Source organism: Thalassophryne amazonica, chromosome 4 (genome assembly GCF_902500255.1).
Source record: "Thalassophryne amazonica chromosome 4, fThaAma1.1, whole genome shotgun sequence".
In the NCBI taxonomy this organism is placed as follows: domain Eukaryota; kingdom Metazoa; phylum Chordata; class Actinopteri; order Batrachoidiformes; family Batrachoididae; genus Thalassophryne; species Thalassophryne amazonica.
In genome coordinates, this window is record NC_047106.1 from 143,301,957 (window position 1) to 143,324,530 (window position 22,574).

At 36.7% G+C, this 22,574-nt stretch overlaps 1 protein-coding gene across 1 annotated transcript in view; it reads left to right on the forward strand.

Moving 5' to 3' along the window:
* Window positions 1-22,574, forward strand: part of arrb1 (arrestin, beta 1) — a 261,216-nt gene that overhangs the window by 5,302 nt on the left and 233,340 nt on the right. Inside the window, 3 exon segments of the mRNA XM_034168704.1 lie at window positions 12,654-12,684; window positions 13,938-13,998; window positions 14,078-14,122. Coding sequence (XP_034024595.1) covers window positions 12,654-12,684; window positions 13,938-13,998; window positions 14,078-14,122 — 137 coding nt within the window.

Sequence of the window (22,574 nt, forward strand, 5' to 3'; positions counted from 1 at the left end):
ACTCATATATACACACAGACTCAAATATACAAACAGATTCAAATATATACACACAGACTCAAATATATACACAGACTCAAATATATACATACAGACTCAAATATACACACAGACTCAAATATATACACACAGATTCAATATATACACACAGACTAAAATATACACACAGACTCAAATATACACATAGATTCAATATATACATACAGATTCAAATATATACATACAGACTCATATATATATATACATACAGACTCAAATATATACACAGATTCAAATATATACATACAGATTCAAATATATACATGCAGACTCAAATATACATACAGATTCAAAATATACACAGACTCAAATATACACACAGACTCAAATATATACAAACAGATTCAAATATATACATACAGATTCAAATATATACACACAGACTAAAATATACACACAGACTCAAATATACACACAGACTCAAATATACACACAGACTCAAATATACAGACAGATTCAAATATATACATACAGATTCAAATATATACATAAAGATTCAAATATATACACACAGACTCAAATATACACACAGATTCAAATATATACATACAGATTCAAATATATACACACAGACTAAAATATACACACAGACTCAAATATACACACAGATTCAAATATATACATACAGATTAAAATATATACACATAGACTAAAATATACACACAGATTCAAATATATACATACAGATTCAAATATATACATGCAGACTCAAATATATACATACAGATTCAAATATATACACAGACTCAAATATACACACAGACTCAAATATATACAAACAGATTCAAATATGTACATACAGACTCAAATATATACACAGACTCAAATATATACATACAGACTCAAATATGCACACAGACTCAAATATACACACAGACTCAATTATACACACAGATTCAGATATATACATACAGATTCAAATATATACACACAAACTAAAATATACACACAGACTCAAATATACACACAGATTCAAATATATACATACAGATTAAAATATATACACATAGACTAAAATATACACACAGATTCAAATATATACATACAGATTCAAATATATACATACAGACTCAAATATATACACACAGACTAATATATACACACAGACTCAAATATACACAAAGATTCAAATATATACATACAGATTCAAATATATATATATACAGAGTCAAATATATACATACAGAGTCAAAGATACACACAGATTCAAATATATACATACAGATTCAAATATATACATGCAGACTCAAATATATACATACAGATTCAAATATATACACAGACTCAAATATACACACAGACTCAAATATATACAAACAGATTCAAATATGTACATACAGACTCAAATATATACACAGACTCAAATATATACATACAGACTCAAATATACACACAGATTCAAATATATACATACAGATTCAAATATATACACACAGACTAAAATATACACACAGACTCAAATATACACATAGATTCAAATATATACATACAGATTCAAATATATACATACAGACTCATATATATATATACATACAGACTCAAATATATACACAGATTCAAATATATACATACAGATTCAAATATATACATACAGACTCATATATATATACATACAGACTCAAATATATACACAGACTCAAATATACACATAGATTCAAATATATACACACAGACTAAATATACACACAGACTCAAATATACACATAGATTCAAATATATACATACAGATTCAAATATATACGTACAGACTCATATATATATACACACAGACTCAAATATACACACAGATTCAAATATATACATACAGATTCAAATATATACATACAGACTCATATATATATACATACAGACTCAAATATATACACAGACTCAAATATACACACAGAATCAAATATATACACAGATTCAAATATATACATACAGACTCAAATATATACACACAGACTAAAATATACACACAGATTCAAATATATACATACAGATTCAAATATATACATAAAGATTCAAATATATACACACAGACTCAAATATACACACAGACTAAAATATACACACAGACTCAAATATACAGACAGATTCAAATATATACATACAGACTCAAATATACACACAGATTCAAATATATACATACAGATTCAAATATATACACACAGACTAAAATATACACACAGACTCAAATATACACACAGACTCAAATATACACACAGATTCAAATATATACATACAGATTCAAATATATACACAGACTAAAATATACACACAGACTCAAATATACACACAGATTCAAATATATACATACAGACTCAAATATATACACACAGACTAAAATATACACACAGACTCAAATATACACACAGATTCAAATATATACATACAGACTCAAATATATACACACAGACTAAAATATACACACAGACTCAAATATACACACAGATTCAAATATATACATACAGATTCAAATATATATATACAGACTCAAATATATACATACAGATTCAAATATATACATACAGAGTCAAATATATACATACAGAGTCAAAGAAACACACAGATTCAAATATATACATACAGATTCAAATATATACATGCAGACTCAAATATATACATTCAGATTCAAATATATACACAGACTCAAATATACACACAGACTCAAATATACACACAGATTCAAATATATACATACAGATTCAAATATACACACATATTCAAATATATACATACAGATTCAAATATGTACATACAGACTCAAATATATACACAGACTCAAATATATACATACAGACTCAAATATATACAGACTCAAATATACACACAGACTCAAATATATACATACAGATTCAAATATGTACATAGAGACTCAAATATATACACAGACTCAAATATATACATACAGACTCAAATATATACACAGACTCAAATATATACATACAGACTCAAATATATACACAGACTCAAATATACACACAGACTCAAATATATACATACAGATTCAAATATATACATACAGATTCAAATATATACATACAGACTCATATATATACATACAGACTCAAATATATACACAGACTCAAATATACACACAGAGTCAAATATACACACAGATTCAAATATATACATACAGACTCAAATATATACACACAGACTAAAATATACACACAGACTCAAATATACACATAGATTCAAATATATACATACAGATTCAAATATATACACAGAGACTAAAATATACACACAGATTCAAATATATACATACAGATTCAAATATATACATACAGAGTCAAATATATACACACAGACTAAAATATATACACAGACTCAAATATACACACAGATTCAAATATATACATACAGAGTCAAAGATACACACAGATTCAAATATATACATACAGATTCAAATATATACATACAGACTCAAATATACACACAGACTCAAATATACACACAGATTCAAATATATACATACAGATTCAAATATATACATACAGACTCAAATATATACACACAGACTCAAATATACACACAGACTCAAATATATACAAACAGATTCAAATATATACATACAGACTCAAATATATACACAGACTCAAATATATACATACAGACTCAAATATACACACAGACTCAAATATACACACAGATTCAAATATATACATACAGATTCAAATATATACACACAGACTAAAATATACACACAGACTCAAATATACACACAGACTCAAATATACACACAGATTCAAATATATACATACAGACTCAAATATATACACAGACTAAAATATACACACAGACTCAAATATACACACAGATTCAAATATATACATACAGACTCAAATATATACACACAGACTAAAATATACACACAGACTCAAATATACACACAGATTCAAATATATACATACAGACTCAAATATATACACACAGACTAAAATATACACACAGACTCAAATATACACACAGATTCAAATATATACATACAGACTCAAATATATACACACAGACTAAAATATACACACAGACTCAAATATACACACAGATTCAAATATATACATACAGATTCAAATATATACACAGACTAAAATATACACACAGACTCAAATATACACACAGATTCAAATATATACATACAGATTCAAATATATACACATAGACTAAAATATACACACAGATTCAAAAATATACATACAGATTCAAATATATACACAGACTAAAATATGCACACAGACTCAAATATACACACAGATTCAAATATATACATACAGATTCAAATATATATATACAGACTCAAATATATACATACAGATTCAAATATATACATACAGAGTCAAATATATACATACAGAGTCAAAGAAACACACAGATTCAAATATATACATACAGATTCAAATATATACATGCAGACTCAAATATATACATACAGATTCAAATATATACACAGACTCAAATATACACACAGACTCAAATATACACACAGATTCAAATATATACATACAGATTCAAATATACACACAGACTCAAATATACACACAGATTCAAATATATACATACAGATTCAAATATACACACATATTCAAATATATACATACAGATTCAAATATGTACATACAGACTCAAATATATACACAGACTCAAATATATACATACAGACTCAAATATATACAGACTCAAATATACACACAGACTCAAATATATACATACAGATTCAAATATGTACATAGAGACTCAAATATATACACAGACTCAAATATATACATACAGACTCAAATATATACACAGACTCAAATATACACACAGACTCAAATATATACATACAGATTCAAATATATACATACAGATTCAAATATATACATACAGACTCATATATATACATACAGACTCAAATATATACACAGAGTCAAATATACACACAGAGTCAAATATACACACAGACTCAAATATATACATACAGATTCAAATATATACATACAGATTCAAATATATACATACAGACTCATATATATACATACAGACTCAAATATATACACAGAGTCAAATATATACACAGAGTCAAATATACACACAGACTCAAATATATACATACAGATTCAAATATGTACATAGAGACTCAAATATATACACAGACTCAAATATATACATACAGACTCAAATATATACACAGACTCAAATATACACACAGACTCAAATATATACATACAGATTCAAATATATACATACAGATTCAAATATATACATACAGACTCATATATATACATACAGACTCAAATATATACACAGACTCAAATATACACACAGACTCAAATATATACATACAGATTCAAATATATACATACAGATTCAAATATATACATACAGACTCATATATATACATACAGACTCAAATATATACACAGAGTCAAATATATACACAGACTCAAATATATACATACAGACTCAAATATATACACAGACTCAAATATACACACAGACTCAAATATATACATACAGATTCAAATATATACATACAGATTCAAATATATACATACAGACTCATATATATACATACAGACTCAAATATACACACAGAGTCAAATATACACACAGATTCAAATATATACATACAGACTCAAATATATACACACAGACTAAAATATACACACAGACTCAAATATACACATAGATTCAAATATATACATACAGATTCAAATATATACACAGAGACTAAAATATACACACAGATTCAAATATATACATACAGATTCAAATATATACATACAGAGTCAAATATATACACACAGACTAAAATATATACACAGACTCAAATATATACACAGATTCAAATATATACATACAGAGTCAAAGATACACACAGATTCAAATATATACATACAGATTCAAATATATACATACAGACTCAAATATACACACAGACTCAAATACACACACAGATTCAAATATATACATACAGATTCAAATATATACATACAGACTCAAATATATACACACAGACTCAAATATACACACAGACTCAAATATATACACACAGACTCAAATATATACACACAGACTCAAATATATACACAGACTCAAATATATACATACAGACTCAAATATACACACAGACTCAAATATACACACAGATTCAAATATATACATACAGACTCAAATATATACACACAGACTAAAATATACACACAGACTCAAATATACACACAGACTCAAATATACACACAGATTCAAATATATACATACAGATTCAAATATATACACAGACTAAAATATACACACAGACTCAAATATACACACAGATTCAAATATATACATACAGACTCAAATATATACACACAGACTAAAATATACACACAGACTCAAATATACACACAGATTCAAATATATACATACAGACTCAAATATATACACACAGACTAAAATATACACACAGACTCAAATATACACACAGATTCAAATATATACATACAGACTCAAATATATACACACAGACTAAAATATACACAGAGACTCAAATATACACACAGACTCAAATATACACACACAGATTCAAATATATACACAGACTAAAATATACACACAGACTCAAATATACACACAGATTCAAATATACATACAGATTCAAATATATACACATAGACTAAAATATACACACAGATTCAAAAATATACATACAGATTCAAATATATACACAGACTAAAATATGCACACAGACTCAAATATACACACAGATTCAAATATATACATACAGATTCAAATATATATACAGACTCAAATATATACATACAGATTCAAATATATACATACAGAGTCAAATATATACATACAGAGTCAAAGAAACACACAGATTCAAATATATACATACAGATTCAAATATATACATGCAGACTCAAATATATACATACAGATTCAAATATATACACAGACTCAAATATACACACAGACTCAAATATACACACAGATTCAAATATATACATACAGATTCAAATATACACACAGATTCAAATATATACATACAGATTCAAATATGTACATACAGACTCAAATATATACAGACTCAAATATACACACAGACTCAAATATATACATACAGATTCAAATATGTACATACAGACTCAAATATATACACAGACTCAAATATATACATACAGACTCAAATATATACACAGACTCAAATATACACACAGACTCAAATATATACATACAGATTCAAATATATACATACAGATTCAAATATACATACAGACTCATATATACATACAGACTCAATATATACACAGACTCAAATATACACACAGACTCAAATATACACACAGATTCAAATATCCACATAGACTCAAATATATACACACAGACTAAAATATACACACAGACTCAAATATACACATAGATTCAAATATATACATACAGATTCAAATATATACACAGAGACTAAAATATACACACAGATTCAAATATATACATACAGATTCAAATATATACATACAGAGTCAAATATATACACACAGACTAAAATATATACACAGACTCAAATATACACACAGATTCAAATATATACATACAGAGTCAAAGATACACACAGATTCAAATATATACATACAGATTCAAATATATACATACAGACTCAAATATACACACAGACTCAAATACACACACAGATTCAAATATATACATACAGATTCAAATATATACATACAGACTCAAATATATACACACAGACTAAAATATACACACAGACTCAAATATATACATACAGACTCAAATATATACACAGACTAAAATATACACACAGACTCAAATATACACACAGATTAATATATATACATACAGATTCAAATATATACATACAGACTCAAATATATACATACAGACTCAAATACGAGGTCTATTAGATAATAAACCGACCCTTTTATTTTTTTTTAACTATATGGATTTGAATGACGTGTGATTACACCAATCATGCTTGAACCCTCGTGCGCATGCGTGAGTTTTTTCACGCGTGTCGGTGACGTCATTTCCCTGTGGGCAGGCCTAGAGTGAGATGTGGTCCCGCCCTCTCGGCTGAATTCCTTTGTTTCACACGCTGCTCGAGACGGCGTTGCTTTATCAAAATTTTTTCTGGACCTGTGAGGAATATCCGAGTGGACACTATTCGAGAAATTAAGCTGGTTTTCGGTGAAAAGTTTAACGGCTGATGAGAGATTATGGTGTGTTTCTGTCGCTGTAAGTATTTCCCAAAGAGCAGGACATCGTGCAGCGATTCCTGGTGCCGTCTTCGGCCTGTTTCGACCTGAAAACATCCTAATTTAAGGCTTAATTCACCCAGGACGTTGTGAGAGAACAGAGAAGATTCAGAAGAGGCCGGCATGAGGACGTTATGCGGACATTCCCCTGTTTAAAGACATTTTGTAATGAAAGACGTGCGCGCAAATTCGCCGAGTCGTTTCCGTGACGACTCCACAAATCTGTGTGCGCCGCGACAGGAAAAACACCTCCGTGTTGAAAACCATTTGTAAAATTCAGGCGGCTTTTGATGGCTTTCAACAACTGAGTAACTGAGAAATTGTTTAACAGCTTGGGCATGTTCCAACTTGCCCGTTAAGGTTTCCAACGGAGGTGTTTTTCCTGTCGCGACTCCCCGCGGTCAGGTCCGGCCCGACATGCGACTCTGCCCGCACGTTCTTTCATTACAAAATATCCGTTAACAATGGAATGTCCGAATAAACTCCTCATGCCGACTTCTTCTGAAAGTTCTCTGTTCTCTGACGACTTACTGGGTCAACAGAGCCTGAAATGTGGAAGTTTTCAACTTGAAACGGCGAGACGCTGCCGCCTCGAAGCGCAGATCGCCATCAGGCACCGTGGGCCGTCCTTAAAGCGACACTACCAGACCAAAATCTCTCATCAGCCGTTAAAATTTTTACCGAAAACCAGCTGAGTTTATCGAATGGTGTCCACTCAGTTGTGCCTTACAGTTTTGAAAAAATTTTGATCAAACAAAGCAGCAGTCTCTGAGCCATTCCTAAACAATGAAAAAAATCGACGAGAGGGTGGGCCACTCCTCACTCAAAGACTGCCCACAGGCGAATGACGTAACCGACAGGCGTGAAAAAACTCTCGCATGCCCACGAGGGTTCAAGCATGTCTGATGTAATCACACGTGATTCAAATCCATATGGTTTTTGAAAAAAATAATAAGGTCAGATACTTTTCTAATAGACCTCGTATACACACAGACTCAAATATACACACAGATTCAAATATATACATACAGATTCAAATATATACATACAGACTCAAAAATATACATACAGACTCAAATATATACATAGACTCAAATATACACACAGATTCAAATATATACATACAGATTCAAATATATACATACAGACTCAAATATATACATACAGACTCAAATATATACACACAGACTCAAATATATACATACAGATTCAAATATATACATACAGACTCAAAAATATACATACAGACTCAAATATATACATAGACTCAAATATACACACAGATTCAAATATATACATACAGATTCAAATATATACATACAGACTCAAATATATACATACAGACTCAAATATATACACACAGACTCAAATATATACATACAGACTCAAATATATACATACAGACTCAAATATACACACAGACTCAAATATACACACAGATTCACATATATACATACAGATTCAAATATATACACACATACTCAAATATATACAGACAGACTCAAATATATACACACAGATTCAAATATATACACACAGATTCAAATATATACAGACATTCAAATATATACACACATATTCAAATATATACATACAGACTCAAATATATACATACAGATTCAAATATATACACACAGATTCAAATATATACATACAGATTCAAATATATACATACAGACTCAAATATATACATACAGATTCAAATATATACACACAGATTCAAATATATTCAGACAGACTCAAATATATACATACAGACTCAAATACGAGGTCTGTCCAAAAATATCGTACCTTTTTATTTTTTTCAAAAACTATATGGATTTGAATCACGTGTGATTACATCAGCCAAGCTTGAACCTTCGAGTTTTTCCATGCCTGTCGGTTGCGTCATTCGCCTGTGGGCAGGCTTTGAGTGAGCAGTGGTCCACCCCCCTCGTGGGATTTCTTTTGGCTGAGAACTTGCTGAGAGACTGCCGCTTTGCTCCCTGAAATTTTTTTCAGAAACTGTTAGAGACAGGCAGTTGGAAACCATTCGATAGATTCTGTTGAATATCGGTGAAGATTCTGTCAGCGTCACTCGAATTATGGACTGTTAAAACCTTTTTAAAGACGGCCCACAGCGGCGGAGGGCGCGCGGCGCCGAGCGGCCATTCGACAGGCTGGATCAACCAGATCATTTCTAAACTGAATGCTGTGTTGATCCGGGGCATCATGTGACTACCACAGAAATGGCAACAGAGCTGGACATAGCACTTTTGCGGCACATTCCACTGTTACAGGAGATTTTGTAATGAAAGACGTGCGGAGGATTTCGTGCGTCGGCACGAAGCAGCTCAGGACGCGCAGCAAAAAAACACGTCCGTCTTGGAAGTCTCACAGGACATGTTGGGGTATGTCCAGCTGTTACATAATTTCTCGGATACTCACTCAACTGAAAGCCATCGAAAGCCGTCTGAATCTTCTGAATGGTTTCCAACACGGAGGTGTTTTTTTTTGCTGCGCGTCCTGAGCTGCTTCGTGCCGACGCGCGAAATCCTCCGCACATCTGTCTCAATGTGCCGAAAAAGTGCTGATGTCCACGTGTTTTCACAATTCCTGTGCTAGTCAGACGATGTCCCAGATCAACACAGCGTCCAGTTTAGAAATGAACGGCACATTCCACTGTTACAGGAGTTTTTGTCATGGAAAGAGGAGCTGAGTTCCGCGCGTCGGGGTGGAGCCGCATGGCGCAACGCAACGCCGCGATGAAGCCTCACAGGACATGTTGGGGCATGTCCAGCTCATGCTCAATTTCTCGGATAATCACACGACTGAAAAGCAACCGACAGCCGTCTGAAAGCCACCTGAAAGCCGTCCTGTGAGACCAACATGGAGGTGGTTTTGTCCCGCGTAATGAACGGCTCCGTGGCGCGTCCCTCCGCTTTTCTTTCCATGAAAAAAACTCCTGTAACAGTGGAATGTGCCAAAAAAGTGCTGATGTCCACGCCTTCTGCCTTTTTGTGAAAGTCAGACGATGTCCTGGATCAACAAAGCCTTCACGTTGGAAATGATCTGGTTGTTCCAGCGGGGTTGGAGCCTGTCAATCTGCGCTCGGGGCGCGGCGCGCTCTCAGCAGTTCTGGGCGGTCTTTAAACCATCTGGATCACTCCTTAATCTGTGTAATCCCCATAAAATCGTCCCTCAAAGCCATATTAATTTTCCAAACGGTGTCCACCTGGAGGTCTCTCACAGTTTCTGGAAAAAAATTGATGCAGCAAAACTCCAAATTGTTCAGACATTTACTCGCAATAAAAAAAACGATCAGAGGGGTGGACCACTGCTCACACAAAGCCTGCTCAGAGGCGAAAGACGCAACCGACAGGCATGAAAAAACTCATGCATGCGCACGAAGGTTCAAGCTTGGCTGATGCAATCACACGTGATTCAAATCCATATGGTTTTTGAAAAAAATAAAAAGGTCCATTACTTTTTGGACAGATCTCGTATATAGACACATACTCAAATTTAAGATAAGATAAGATAAACTTTATTGATGTCACAGAGGAGAAATTCACGTTACGTCTGCTCTTAAAAAACACACAAAATGGGTGCAAGTAGAGGAAAATGTTCATCAAACAGCGTGTGCGAGGATAAGCAATAAAAATAATACTTGTAACAGTACATGACATAAGAAATGAGGTAGAAATACAATATGTATGTATATATATATATGTACACACACACATACATGCATATGTATATATACATACTTATATATATATATATATATATATATATATATATATATATATATATATATATATATATATATATATATATATATATATATAAACCCAATTTGAGTTAATTAGTTGTTTCTTCTGGTGACCTTTAGCAGCAGGATGGGTCTTGTCACTCTTTGCCAGCTGGTATCCAGTCCAGTCCTGATTTTTGTCCTCAGGCCATATTCTTTTTTTGTTAGCATGCCGTGTTTTTTGATTATCTTGTGCTCAGACTCTGGACTGTGGTTTGGACTCTGGATGCCTTTGCCCTGCTGACAGTGTCTAACCCTAACCCTAACAATAACCCAAACATACACAGAAAGGACCAGGTCGGAAAAGAATGTGGGACTTTCTTACCATGAGGCAACAGTGCTAAACCCTAACCCACTGTACCACCCCAAAATGAATACAATAAAATAAAACCTTTTTGCCAATTTTTTTCTTTCACTTTGGATATAGGAATAATTTCTACATTTTTTTAAATTTCAGCTCTTTCCCCCCTTTTCCAGATCATGTTTTTTCAGTTCCACAGCTTCTGTCTCTTTTATTTTATTTTGTTATAAACCATGACATAGTTCACTTTAATGCTCTGACTGGGTTTCCTGTTTGTTTTTGTGGGTTTTTTCAGAGTATTTAAGAAGGCCAGTCCCAATGGAAAGGTGAGTCATCTTCAATATCTGATGTTTGATTGAAATGATGGTGGGTGGTGCATGGCAGACTGTTGATGGTTGACTGATGATGGGTTGCTCCTTGGCTGAATTGTGGGTAGGCTTGTTGGATGGACAGATGATGGGTGATTGGATAGACAAATGATGGATGTTTGGCTGATGGTTACATGGATGTATGATGATGATACATGGATGGATGGATGGATGGATGAAGAGATGAATCATGGCAGGTAGGCTGGCTGGACAGATGGTTGAACAATAACAAGAGTGAAGCCACTTGGTGCCAGGATCTGACCCGGAATAACTCCGCTGCAGAACAGAGGTGCTGGTGGTAAATCCAGTTTATTTAACAGCATTCAGGCAGTGGAAATGACAAAAGCAGCTCAACAGTTCTTGCTTTGTGTAACAGTGTGTGACTCAGACATCCTTCACCATCTGTCTGTGGTTAAAACAGTCTTATAATAACAGTCAGTCATGAACTGAGGTGTCCAAAAGGCTCACCAAGCCCAAGCTGCAGATGTAAAGGCAGTCTCTTTACCATCAGACAGAAGAAACGTTTTATCATTTGTCCAGAGGGAGAATCACAAAGCCAGAAAAATCCTAAAAAAACCAAAAAAACAAAAACAAAATAAAGAAGACTCAGAACAGCATTGGGTCGAGGTGTCAGAAACAAGAGTTTGGATCCAAGTCAAAGACAAGCGTGGGATGCAACGTGAGGAGAAACCTGAGAGAGGAGAGGTGAGGTGACTGAGGTGACAAGAGGCTCAAGCTCAGAGTTGAATCTCAAAGTCCTGGTGGGAAAAAGAGGAATGACGACCTCCCAATAAAGGGCTCGGAATGATTGTTGCGGGTGAAGAGAAGCCAGCATCACAAGGGAACCAGAGTGACGGGGTGACAGGGACTGTTTCCATTTGGACACACTGAGGGCAGGAGAACAACACGCTGCTTCATGTTAGTCAGCAGCAGCACACGAGGGAAACCATGTCACTGTTCTGAGCAGATACAGATGAGCACGGGGAGCAGCCAAAAAGCCAAAGAGTAAAAGGAAACCAAGAAGGAAAACTCCCAAACCCCAAACCAGGGGCAAGTGAGCGCGACACCTCGTGCATGCGCGACATTGTGACACCTGCCAAAGGTGTCCTCATGGATCAAACCATTAGAGGCCATGAAATGGGCTGCTGTGCCCCTGAGTGCATTCTGATTGATCAGTTGCTGTATTTGTAATGGTGTTGCTCCTCCTTCAGCTCACCGTCTATCTGGGGAAGAGGGATTTTGTGGATCACATGGACCTGGTGGAACCTGTTGGTAAGTAGAAATGTTCCATCTAATCCGCTGATGTATTCCAGATCTTCATAGAATGTGCTGAAACATTTCCTTCCTGTAGATGGCGTCATCCTGATTGACCCTGAGTACCTGAAGGAGAGGAAAGGTGAGGACCTTCACTTCTTTATTCCACTTCATCTTTGACTCCTTAAAGTATTTAAAACCAGTTTAAATCTATTTCAGTAATATGAAGTCTGATAGAAACCACAAAAATAACATTAATGATGATGGTTATAATCACTGTACTTATTTAGTGTTTTTAACACAACCATGAAAATTCTTTTCAACACAATAGTTCCTTTAAGAAAACAGTAAAAAATCAAATAAAGAAGAACAAAAAGACTTTGAGAACACAAAGTTATGTGAGACATTATAGCAATGGATCTGCATCTGTGCTGAACATCAAGACTCATGGCCAGCATCTCAGCCTTCTCAGAGTCAGAGGCAGGAAACTCGATTCAAGCTTGTAAATATGAGAGACCTGACCAGCACCACATTCAGGCTGAGCCTGACCCAGCACAGGGATCAGGATCAGGCTAATACCCACACCGAGCCTGACTCAATACAGAGATCCGGCTAGTACCCAGACTGCAGTGTTTCAGTCCAGGTGATCATGATTTTCTTGCAGTCTGCTGGGATGATACCTCTCTCAAAATGTCATTTTCACTTTCTGCCACTTATCTGGGTCTCGGTCATGGTGGCAGCAGGCCAAGCAGCTTATACCACATTTCAAGTCTTGTAACTCTTACTGGGGATACCTTGATGCTCCACCATGTCCTGGGTCTTACCTGGGCCCCCCTTGGGTCTTACATGGGGGCCCCTCCCAGTTGGATTTGCCTGGAAAACCTCCCTGGGATGACCACGAGAGGGCATCCTCACCAGATGCCTGAACCACCTCAGATGGTTCCTTTTGATGTGAAGAAGCAGCAGCTCTACACAGAATCCCTCCTGGATAGTTGAGCTTTTCACCCTGTCAAGGAGTTTCAAATCAAATCAAATCAATTTTATTTATATAGCGCCAAATCACAACAAACAGTTGCCCCAAGGCACTTTATATTGTAAGGCAAAGCCATACAATAATTACGGAAAAACTCCAACGGTCAAAATGACCCCCTGTGAGCAAGCACTTGGCGACAGTGGGAAGGAAAAACTCCCTTTTAACAGGAAGAAACCTCCAGCAGAACCAGGCTCAGGGAGGGGCAGTCTTCTCCTGGGACTGGTTGGGGCTGAGGGGAGAGAATCAGGAAAAAGACATGCTGTGGAAGAGAGCAGAGATCAATCACTAATGATTAAATGCAGAGTGGTGCATACAGAGCAAAAAGAGAAAGAAACACTCAGTGCATCATGGGAACCCCCCAGCAGTCTACGTCTATAGCAGCATAACTAAGGGATGGTTCAGGGTCACCTGATCCAGCCCTAACTATAAACTTTAGCAAAAAGGAAAGTTTTAAGCCTAATCTTAAAAGTAGAGAGGGTGTCTGTCTCCCTGATCTGAATTGGGAGCTGGTTCCACAGGAGAGTAGCCTGAAAGCTGAAGGCTCTGCCTCCCATTCTACTCTTACAAACCCTAGGAACTACAAGTAATCCTGCAGACTGAGAGCGAAGCGCTCTATTGGCGTGATATGGTACTATGAGGTCCCTAAGATAAGATGGGACCTGATTATTCAAAACCTTATAAGTAAGAAGAAGAATTTTAAATTCTATTCTAGAATTAACAGGAAGCCAATGAAGAGAGGCCAATATGGGTGAGATATGCTCTCTCCTTCTAGTCCCCGTCAGTACTCTAGCTGCAGCATTTTGAATTAACTGAAGGCTTTTCAGGGAACTTTTAGGACAACCTGATAATAATGAATTACAATAGTCCAGCCTAGAGGAAATAAATGCATGAATTAGTTTTTCAGCATCACTCTGAGACAAGACCTTTCTAATTTTAGAGATATTGCGCAAATGCAAAAAAGCAGTCCTACATATTTGCTTAATATGCGCATTGAAGGACATATCCTGATCAAAAATGACTCCAAGATTTCTCACAGTATTACTAGAGGTCAGGGTAATGCCATCCAGAGTAAGGATCTGGTTAGACACCATGTTTCTAAGATTTGTGGGGCCAAGTACAATAACTTCAGTTTTATCTGAGTTTAAAAGCAGGAAATTAGAGGTCATCCATGTCTTTATGTCTGTAAGACAATCCTGCAGTTTAGCTAATTGGTGTGTGTCCTCTGGCTTCATGGATAGATAAAGCTGGGTATCATCTGTGTAACAATGAAAATTTAAGCAATGCTGTCTAATAATACTGCCTAAGGGAAGCATGTATAAAGTGAATAAAATTGGTCCTAGCACAGAACCTTGTGGAACTCCATAATTAACCTTAGTCTGTGAAGAAGATTCCCCATTTACATGAACAAATTGTAATCTATTAGACAAATATGATTCAAAACCACCTTAAAAGCCTGTGGTACATAGCCAACTAATAAAGATAGATTGATCATATTTAAGATCGAAGCATTAATTAATGGTAGGGCTTCCTTGAGCAGCCTGGTAGGAATGGGGTCTAACAGACATGTTGATGGTTTGGAGGAAGTAACTAATGAAAATAACTCAGAACAATCGGAGAGAAAGAATCTAACCAAATACCGGCATCACTGAAAGCAGCCAAAGATAACGTTATGTCTTTGGGATGGTTATGAGTAACTTTTTCTCTAATAGTTAAAATTTTATTAGCAAAGAAAGTCATGAAGTCATTACTAGTTAAAGTTAAAGGAATACTCGGCTCAATAGAGCTCTGACTCTTTGTCAGCCTGGCTACAGTGCTGAAAAGAAACCTGGGGTTGTTCTTATTTTCTTCAATTAGTGATGAGTAGTAAGATGTCCTAGCTTTACGGAGGGCTTTTTATAGAGCAACAGACTCTTTTTCCAGGCTAAGTGAAGATCTTCTAAATTAGTGAGATGCCATTTCCTCTCCAACTTACGGGTTATCTGCTTTAAGCTGCGAGTTTGTGAGTTATACCACGGAGTCAGGCATTTCTGATTTAAGGCTCTCTTTAGACCGTCATGAGACAGGTTAGTTTTACCCTACTGATGATGTGTTGTTTCAATAGTAATACTGCTCAGTACGAGAGGAACCGCAGATTCAGACATTTGGTGTATGTGCTGGGCTGAGGAGCCAATGGTGCGAAGCTACCATCTGTGCGATTATGACTGAATGCCTCTAAGTCAGAATCCTGCCTAGACGAAGCGATACCAAAGCGCCGTGGATTTTCGGTTGGCCCCTGATAGCTGGGCCTCAGGTTGCCCTTTCGTCCAAATTTTTGACCACATTCAGAACAGACAAACTGTTTTTGTCCTGGATGAACAATGTTTTTGTTCAGTGTGCCCTTGTGGTCTTGTCTTTCACTCCAATCAGAACAGCTAAATGGTTTTACACTTGCTTGCTTCTCCTTTTCTTGCTCTGAGTTGTTCATGTGGCCAGATACTTTTACATGTTTAGAGCAATTAAATGGTTTCTCAGCAACATTACAACTGCTTGAACGAACAATATTGATATTTTTTCGAAAGTTAAAACAAAACTGAAGTTTCCTGGTCTGTTCCCAGTCATAACTGTCATCAGTCTCAGTTCCAGAACTGTCTGAACTCCTCCCACTGGTATCTGGTTGTAAATGCCTGTTTGGACCTGAGCTTTTGGCTGGTTGTGGTCCTCTATCGTCCTCTCCATCAGCTTCTGCTGTCAGTGTTCTGTGTACAGATGAGCAGCTGGCTACAGGCTCAGCCTCTGTGCTTTCATCGCTTTGGCTTTGATGAAGTTGTGATGTCTCTGGTTTTTCATCATTTTCACTCTTCACAGGGACAGCAGTGAAACCAAACTTGGCGAGATCTGCCTCCTCCAGTTGCTGAAGCTGCTGTCCCTGCTGACTTATCCACAGCTTCTCTTCTTCTTTAATGTCCTCCTGGTCAACACTCAAATTCCATTCCTGGTGTTCAGGGAGAGTTTCTTCTTTAATCACCATTAACGGCTGCATGTCTCTTTTGATTTCTTCTTTTAAATTACTTGTTTCTTCTTCCTGGTCTGCAATCATTCCTTCATCAGCAGGTGTTAGCTGTAGCTTCATCATGTCCCTCAGCTGCTGGACTTCAGATATGTTTGTAGAAAGACTGCTCTGGATGAGCGAACTTCAGGTTTGAAAACAGCATCCAGCATGTTGACGAGTTTCTTCTCTTCTTTAAATCCACTCGTTTATTCATGCTGTTCTGCGATCTGTTTCTCTCGGCATTAGCCGGTATTTCAACAACCTTCTCAGCTGTTCCACCTTTTCTTTTTCTTCTGGTTGGCTGTTTTTCAATAGATCGCAGCGAGGGAGCTGCTCTGCTACTTACGACACCCTGACCCAGAATCAGGTCGTCTGCAAGTGATTTAGCACCAGGTTCTCCACAAACATGAGTTGCGTGGGAGGAGAGGGGTGGCCGCATATCTGGCCGCGCCCCAGTCCACTCACGAGCGGCTCTGCTCACTGGGCCCCCCCCCCGGGGGGGAGGCACAGCTATCAGGGGCCAACCGAAAATCCACGGCACTTCGGTATCGCTTCGTCTAGGCAGGATTCTGACTTAGAGGCATCCAGTCATAATCCCACAGATGGTAGCTTCGCACCATTGGCTCCTCAGCCAAGCACATACACCAAATGTCTGAATCTGCGGTTCCTCTCATACTGAGCAGGATTACTATTGAAACAACACATCATCAGTAGGGTAAAACTACTAAGGAGTTTAAGCCCAGATACCCGACAGAGGAATCTCATTACTGCTGCTTTTGTCCGCAACCTTATTTTTTCAGTCATGACCCTAAGTTCATGACTGTAGGCGAGGACAGGAGTGCAAATGGACTGGTAAACTGAGAATCTCGCCATCAGGCTCAGCTCCTTCTTCACCACCATGGTCCAGTAGAACATCAGACACCGCCCCAATCAGTCTATCGACCTCACAGATGGAAGTAATGACCACAGCCAATGCCTCGCAATATCTACCTGCCTGAATGAGTTCAGTCCTGACACCACAGAGCTCCACAGGTGTTCCTTTGTAATTTGATGTAGATTTTGTGGTTCACAGCTGACTGGCAAATCAGCCACCAGAACCTTGGCACTGGAGATGTCTTTGGACATCCTGGAGGATCAGACATAAAGAAACCAGTCCAGCAGGGACAGAGGCAAGAAGTGTATTCTGTGTTGCACAGAACTGCGCTGTGATGACTTCTGCCAGTCTTTGACAGCCTTCAGTTGTTGTCATGAAAGGTCTTCACATTGCATTAGGGTATTTGTTATGTTCTCAACCCACACTACATGTAAAGTACTTCCAGAGAGGCTTATTGTGGATTCTAGCCAGAATGAATCTGGGGAAGTGACAAGTGAGTCCATGTAGGAAGTGTATTTTATACCTCAACATTTTCCCCACAAACCAGTTGTTATTGCCAAGTTCTTGAGCTCCATCGAAACAGAAAATCATTGGCTCAGGGTATGGCAGTCCTCATGGAACTATGGGAATGTTGTGAGTGAGTAAGTGCCCCATTTATTCAGGTTCACCACAGCAGATCCATTATAGACCTGCAATGGGATTTGGCACATTTTACACTGGTTGCTCTTAGCTGGAGAAACACAACACGCAGCCCCTGGTTTTCCTACAAGGTCTCCCATCCAAGCACTAACCAGGACCCATTCTGTTTTGCTAAAGAGAACTGATGGAGTCAGGCTCACCCAGAGCAGAGTGGCTGAGTGTGTCACTCGAGTATACTTTCTTTTTCTCAGTCAGGTACTATAAGATGTTCCTGCGCATTTTTAACACATTTTAGGAGAAAAAGAAGATCAGGTAGCTGAGAGGATCCGGAGCTGGAGTACTTACCATCTTAAAGTGGATATGACACTTAAAGACAACATAGTCTTATTACGTGTAACAAAGGTTATATAATTAGGTCAACCTAAGCATTTTGGGAAAATGGACGCAGTTCTCTCGTTATATACAACATTTTAACGTCCCACCACTGAAAAAAATGCACGTCCCATGACCAGCTTCCCGCTGAGTACCAAGCCTGAAATACGTCACTGCCTGTAGACCGTATCAGCTTGCGCGCCTGGCGGCCGTTGCTTACACTTTTTAGCGGCAGAAACTTTGATTAAACACAGCTCTCAGGGACTTGTTTGTCGATATGCCTGACCAGTGTGTCGCAGCATATTGCACAAACACAAGGGCGAAAGGTTTTAGCCTTTTCAAGTCCAGGCAGATTGATAGAGAGCCGCAGTGTTGTGTGATGCACGAAATGTCAGGCTGCCGCTCGCACACCCGCATTTGCTCCCGACAGCAGACACTTTCCTCTACCATCTCCAAGTTCTCGCACCGCTCACAGAACACCTAAAATGTCAACCCCCAAATAATATGTTCACAATAATCTTGAAATGGTCAAGGAACTTGTAAAAATATCAGTGCAATACGTAGTAAACACGGCGGCGCCATGTTCACTGTTGTTTTTGGCGATCTTTTTCGAAACTTTCGCCGTTTATTTCCTATTGTTTTGTGAAAATAACGTAACTAAACACAGATGAATACAATGCCAGGCACTCAAAAACGGCAAAAACCCAAAGGTAATGACGGTGGTCCGCAAGTAACAGCTACACTATCGTGGCTCCAGAAACAATAACAAAGGCAGTAAACAGACACTAGAATCGAAAATGCTATAATTATAGTGTTATAAACAGCAGCAACAAAAATCAAAGCCTCCCTTACATTCCGTATTCTGCAGCCTTTCAAAATCCATCGGAATTGACACATCTCTTGCCTCTGCTTCGGCTCCGCCATAAACACCGTCGGCATTATTTTCGCTGCCAGAATGCTCCTGGTTTGAATGTTTGTCTGAAAGATACGGCTCCAATCCATAGGGTCTAATCACTGCTGTGACATCCTCAGGATCCGAGTCAGAAATAATCCACACTTGAAGAGGAGTCAGAAATGTTCTTGATCTCCTCACTGTCCACACTGAGGTCCATCTGTTCCTGTTGTCAATCTAACAAAGACGGGACTCTACACACTTTGACGTCACGGCATCACGTGACCGCTGATTGAACGCTGCCAGCGCTCTTTCCAAGAAACACACTTTGAGAAGCTGTACAAACTTTATTTCTCAGTGATAATGATTAAAACCACTTTCAACTTACTATACTGTATGTATAGTCTGATATTTATATCAGTTTTACCTAATTTTATAGGTGTCATATCCACTTTAAGTGCTAATTCAGTGTCCAGGTTTTTAATTTCCTTTGCTTCAACTAAATTCCCTGTATTTATATATTTGCTGAGTGGATCAGGAGCCGATCTGCCAATATGTAGACCTGGGTTCAAATCCAATTCATGCTACCTGTGTATGTCCTTGGGTCCCAGCCTTGGCTGGGGAAGTGACCTCTGTCCAACTGGTGTCCCATCCAGTGGGAGTCATAGACACTCATCTGCTTCGTAGGCACCGGTACCAACAGGCCTCAGCGTCTCTTTAGGACTACCATCTTATTTACTTATTTGCAGTCTTAACATGGTGTGGTGAGTTTGGAGATATTAACCGTCAACTTCAGAGATGACTGAGACGGATGATGAATTTTCCATAAGTTTTAATGAACTCATGACATGAATCTACATCTGAAAAAACAATAATAACGAAACTTCTAAAAGAAGACTTCAACACATTATTATGAGTGAAGCAACACACAAGTGGTGCAAGCTCGCTCATGGTACAGGGAGTCCAAAACAGGAAGTGCCAAATTTTGAGTCCACAGTGAAACAGGAAATGTCAAATGTTTTTCACTCTGTTTTTCACTTTGTTGTTTTTGCTCTGCTATATTTATCCTCTGAAAGATTTTTATGTAACTTTTTGTTTGTCTCAATTAAAAAAAATCAATAAAAGAAAAAGAGATGTTGCGTGAATAGGGTTGATCTTGCGGGAATTCCTGGACCAATAGTACAGGAGATTAGCCTGTTTTTCAGTTTTTACTGTGGTATGTTTAATCTCTGTAAGGTATTTGTGTAACATTTTGTTTGTTTCAATTAAAAAAATAAAAATAGTAAAATTTAAAAAAAGACAAAGAGGAGATCTTATGGGAAGTCAGTGCACATTCGAACCTGAAACAGGAAATGCTAAATGTTAAGTTGACAATGAATCTGAGAACGTTAAAGTGAGAGGCAGCACATACCTTGACAGCACATGAGGTCAGTTAGTAACTATTTAGTGTGTAATTTGCATGAAGGTTTTTATCCATGCTAATGCTCCCCAGAACCATTTACTGGAAAAAAAATCTGAAGGACCTAAATGAGATGGTGAGATTTCTTATCACATTTCCCCCGCTAAGAGGTTTTGAGTATCAATCAATCAATCAATTTTTTTTTTATATAGCGCCAAATCACAACAAACAGTTGCCCCAAGGCGCTTTATATTGTAAGGCAAGGCCATGCAATAATGATGTAAAACCCCAACGGTCAAAACGACCCCCTGTGAGCAAGCACTTGGCTACAGTGGGAAGGAAAAACTCCCTTTTAAC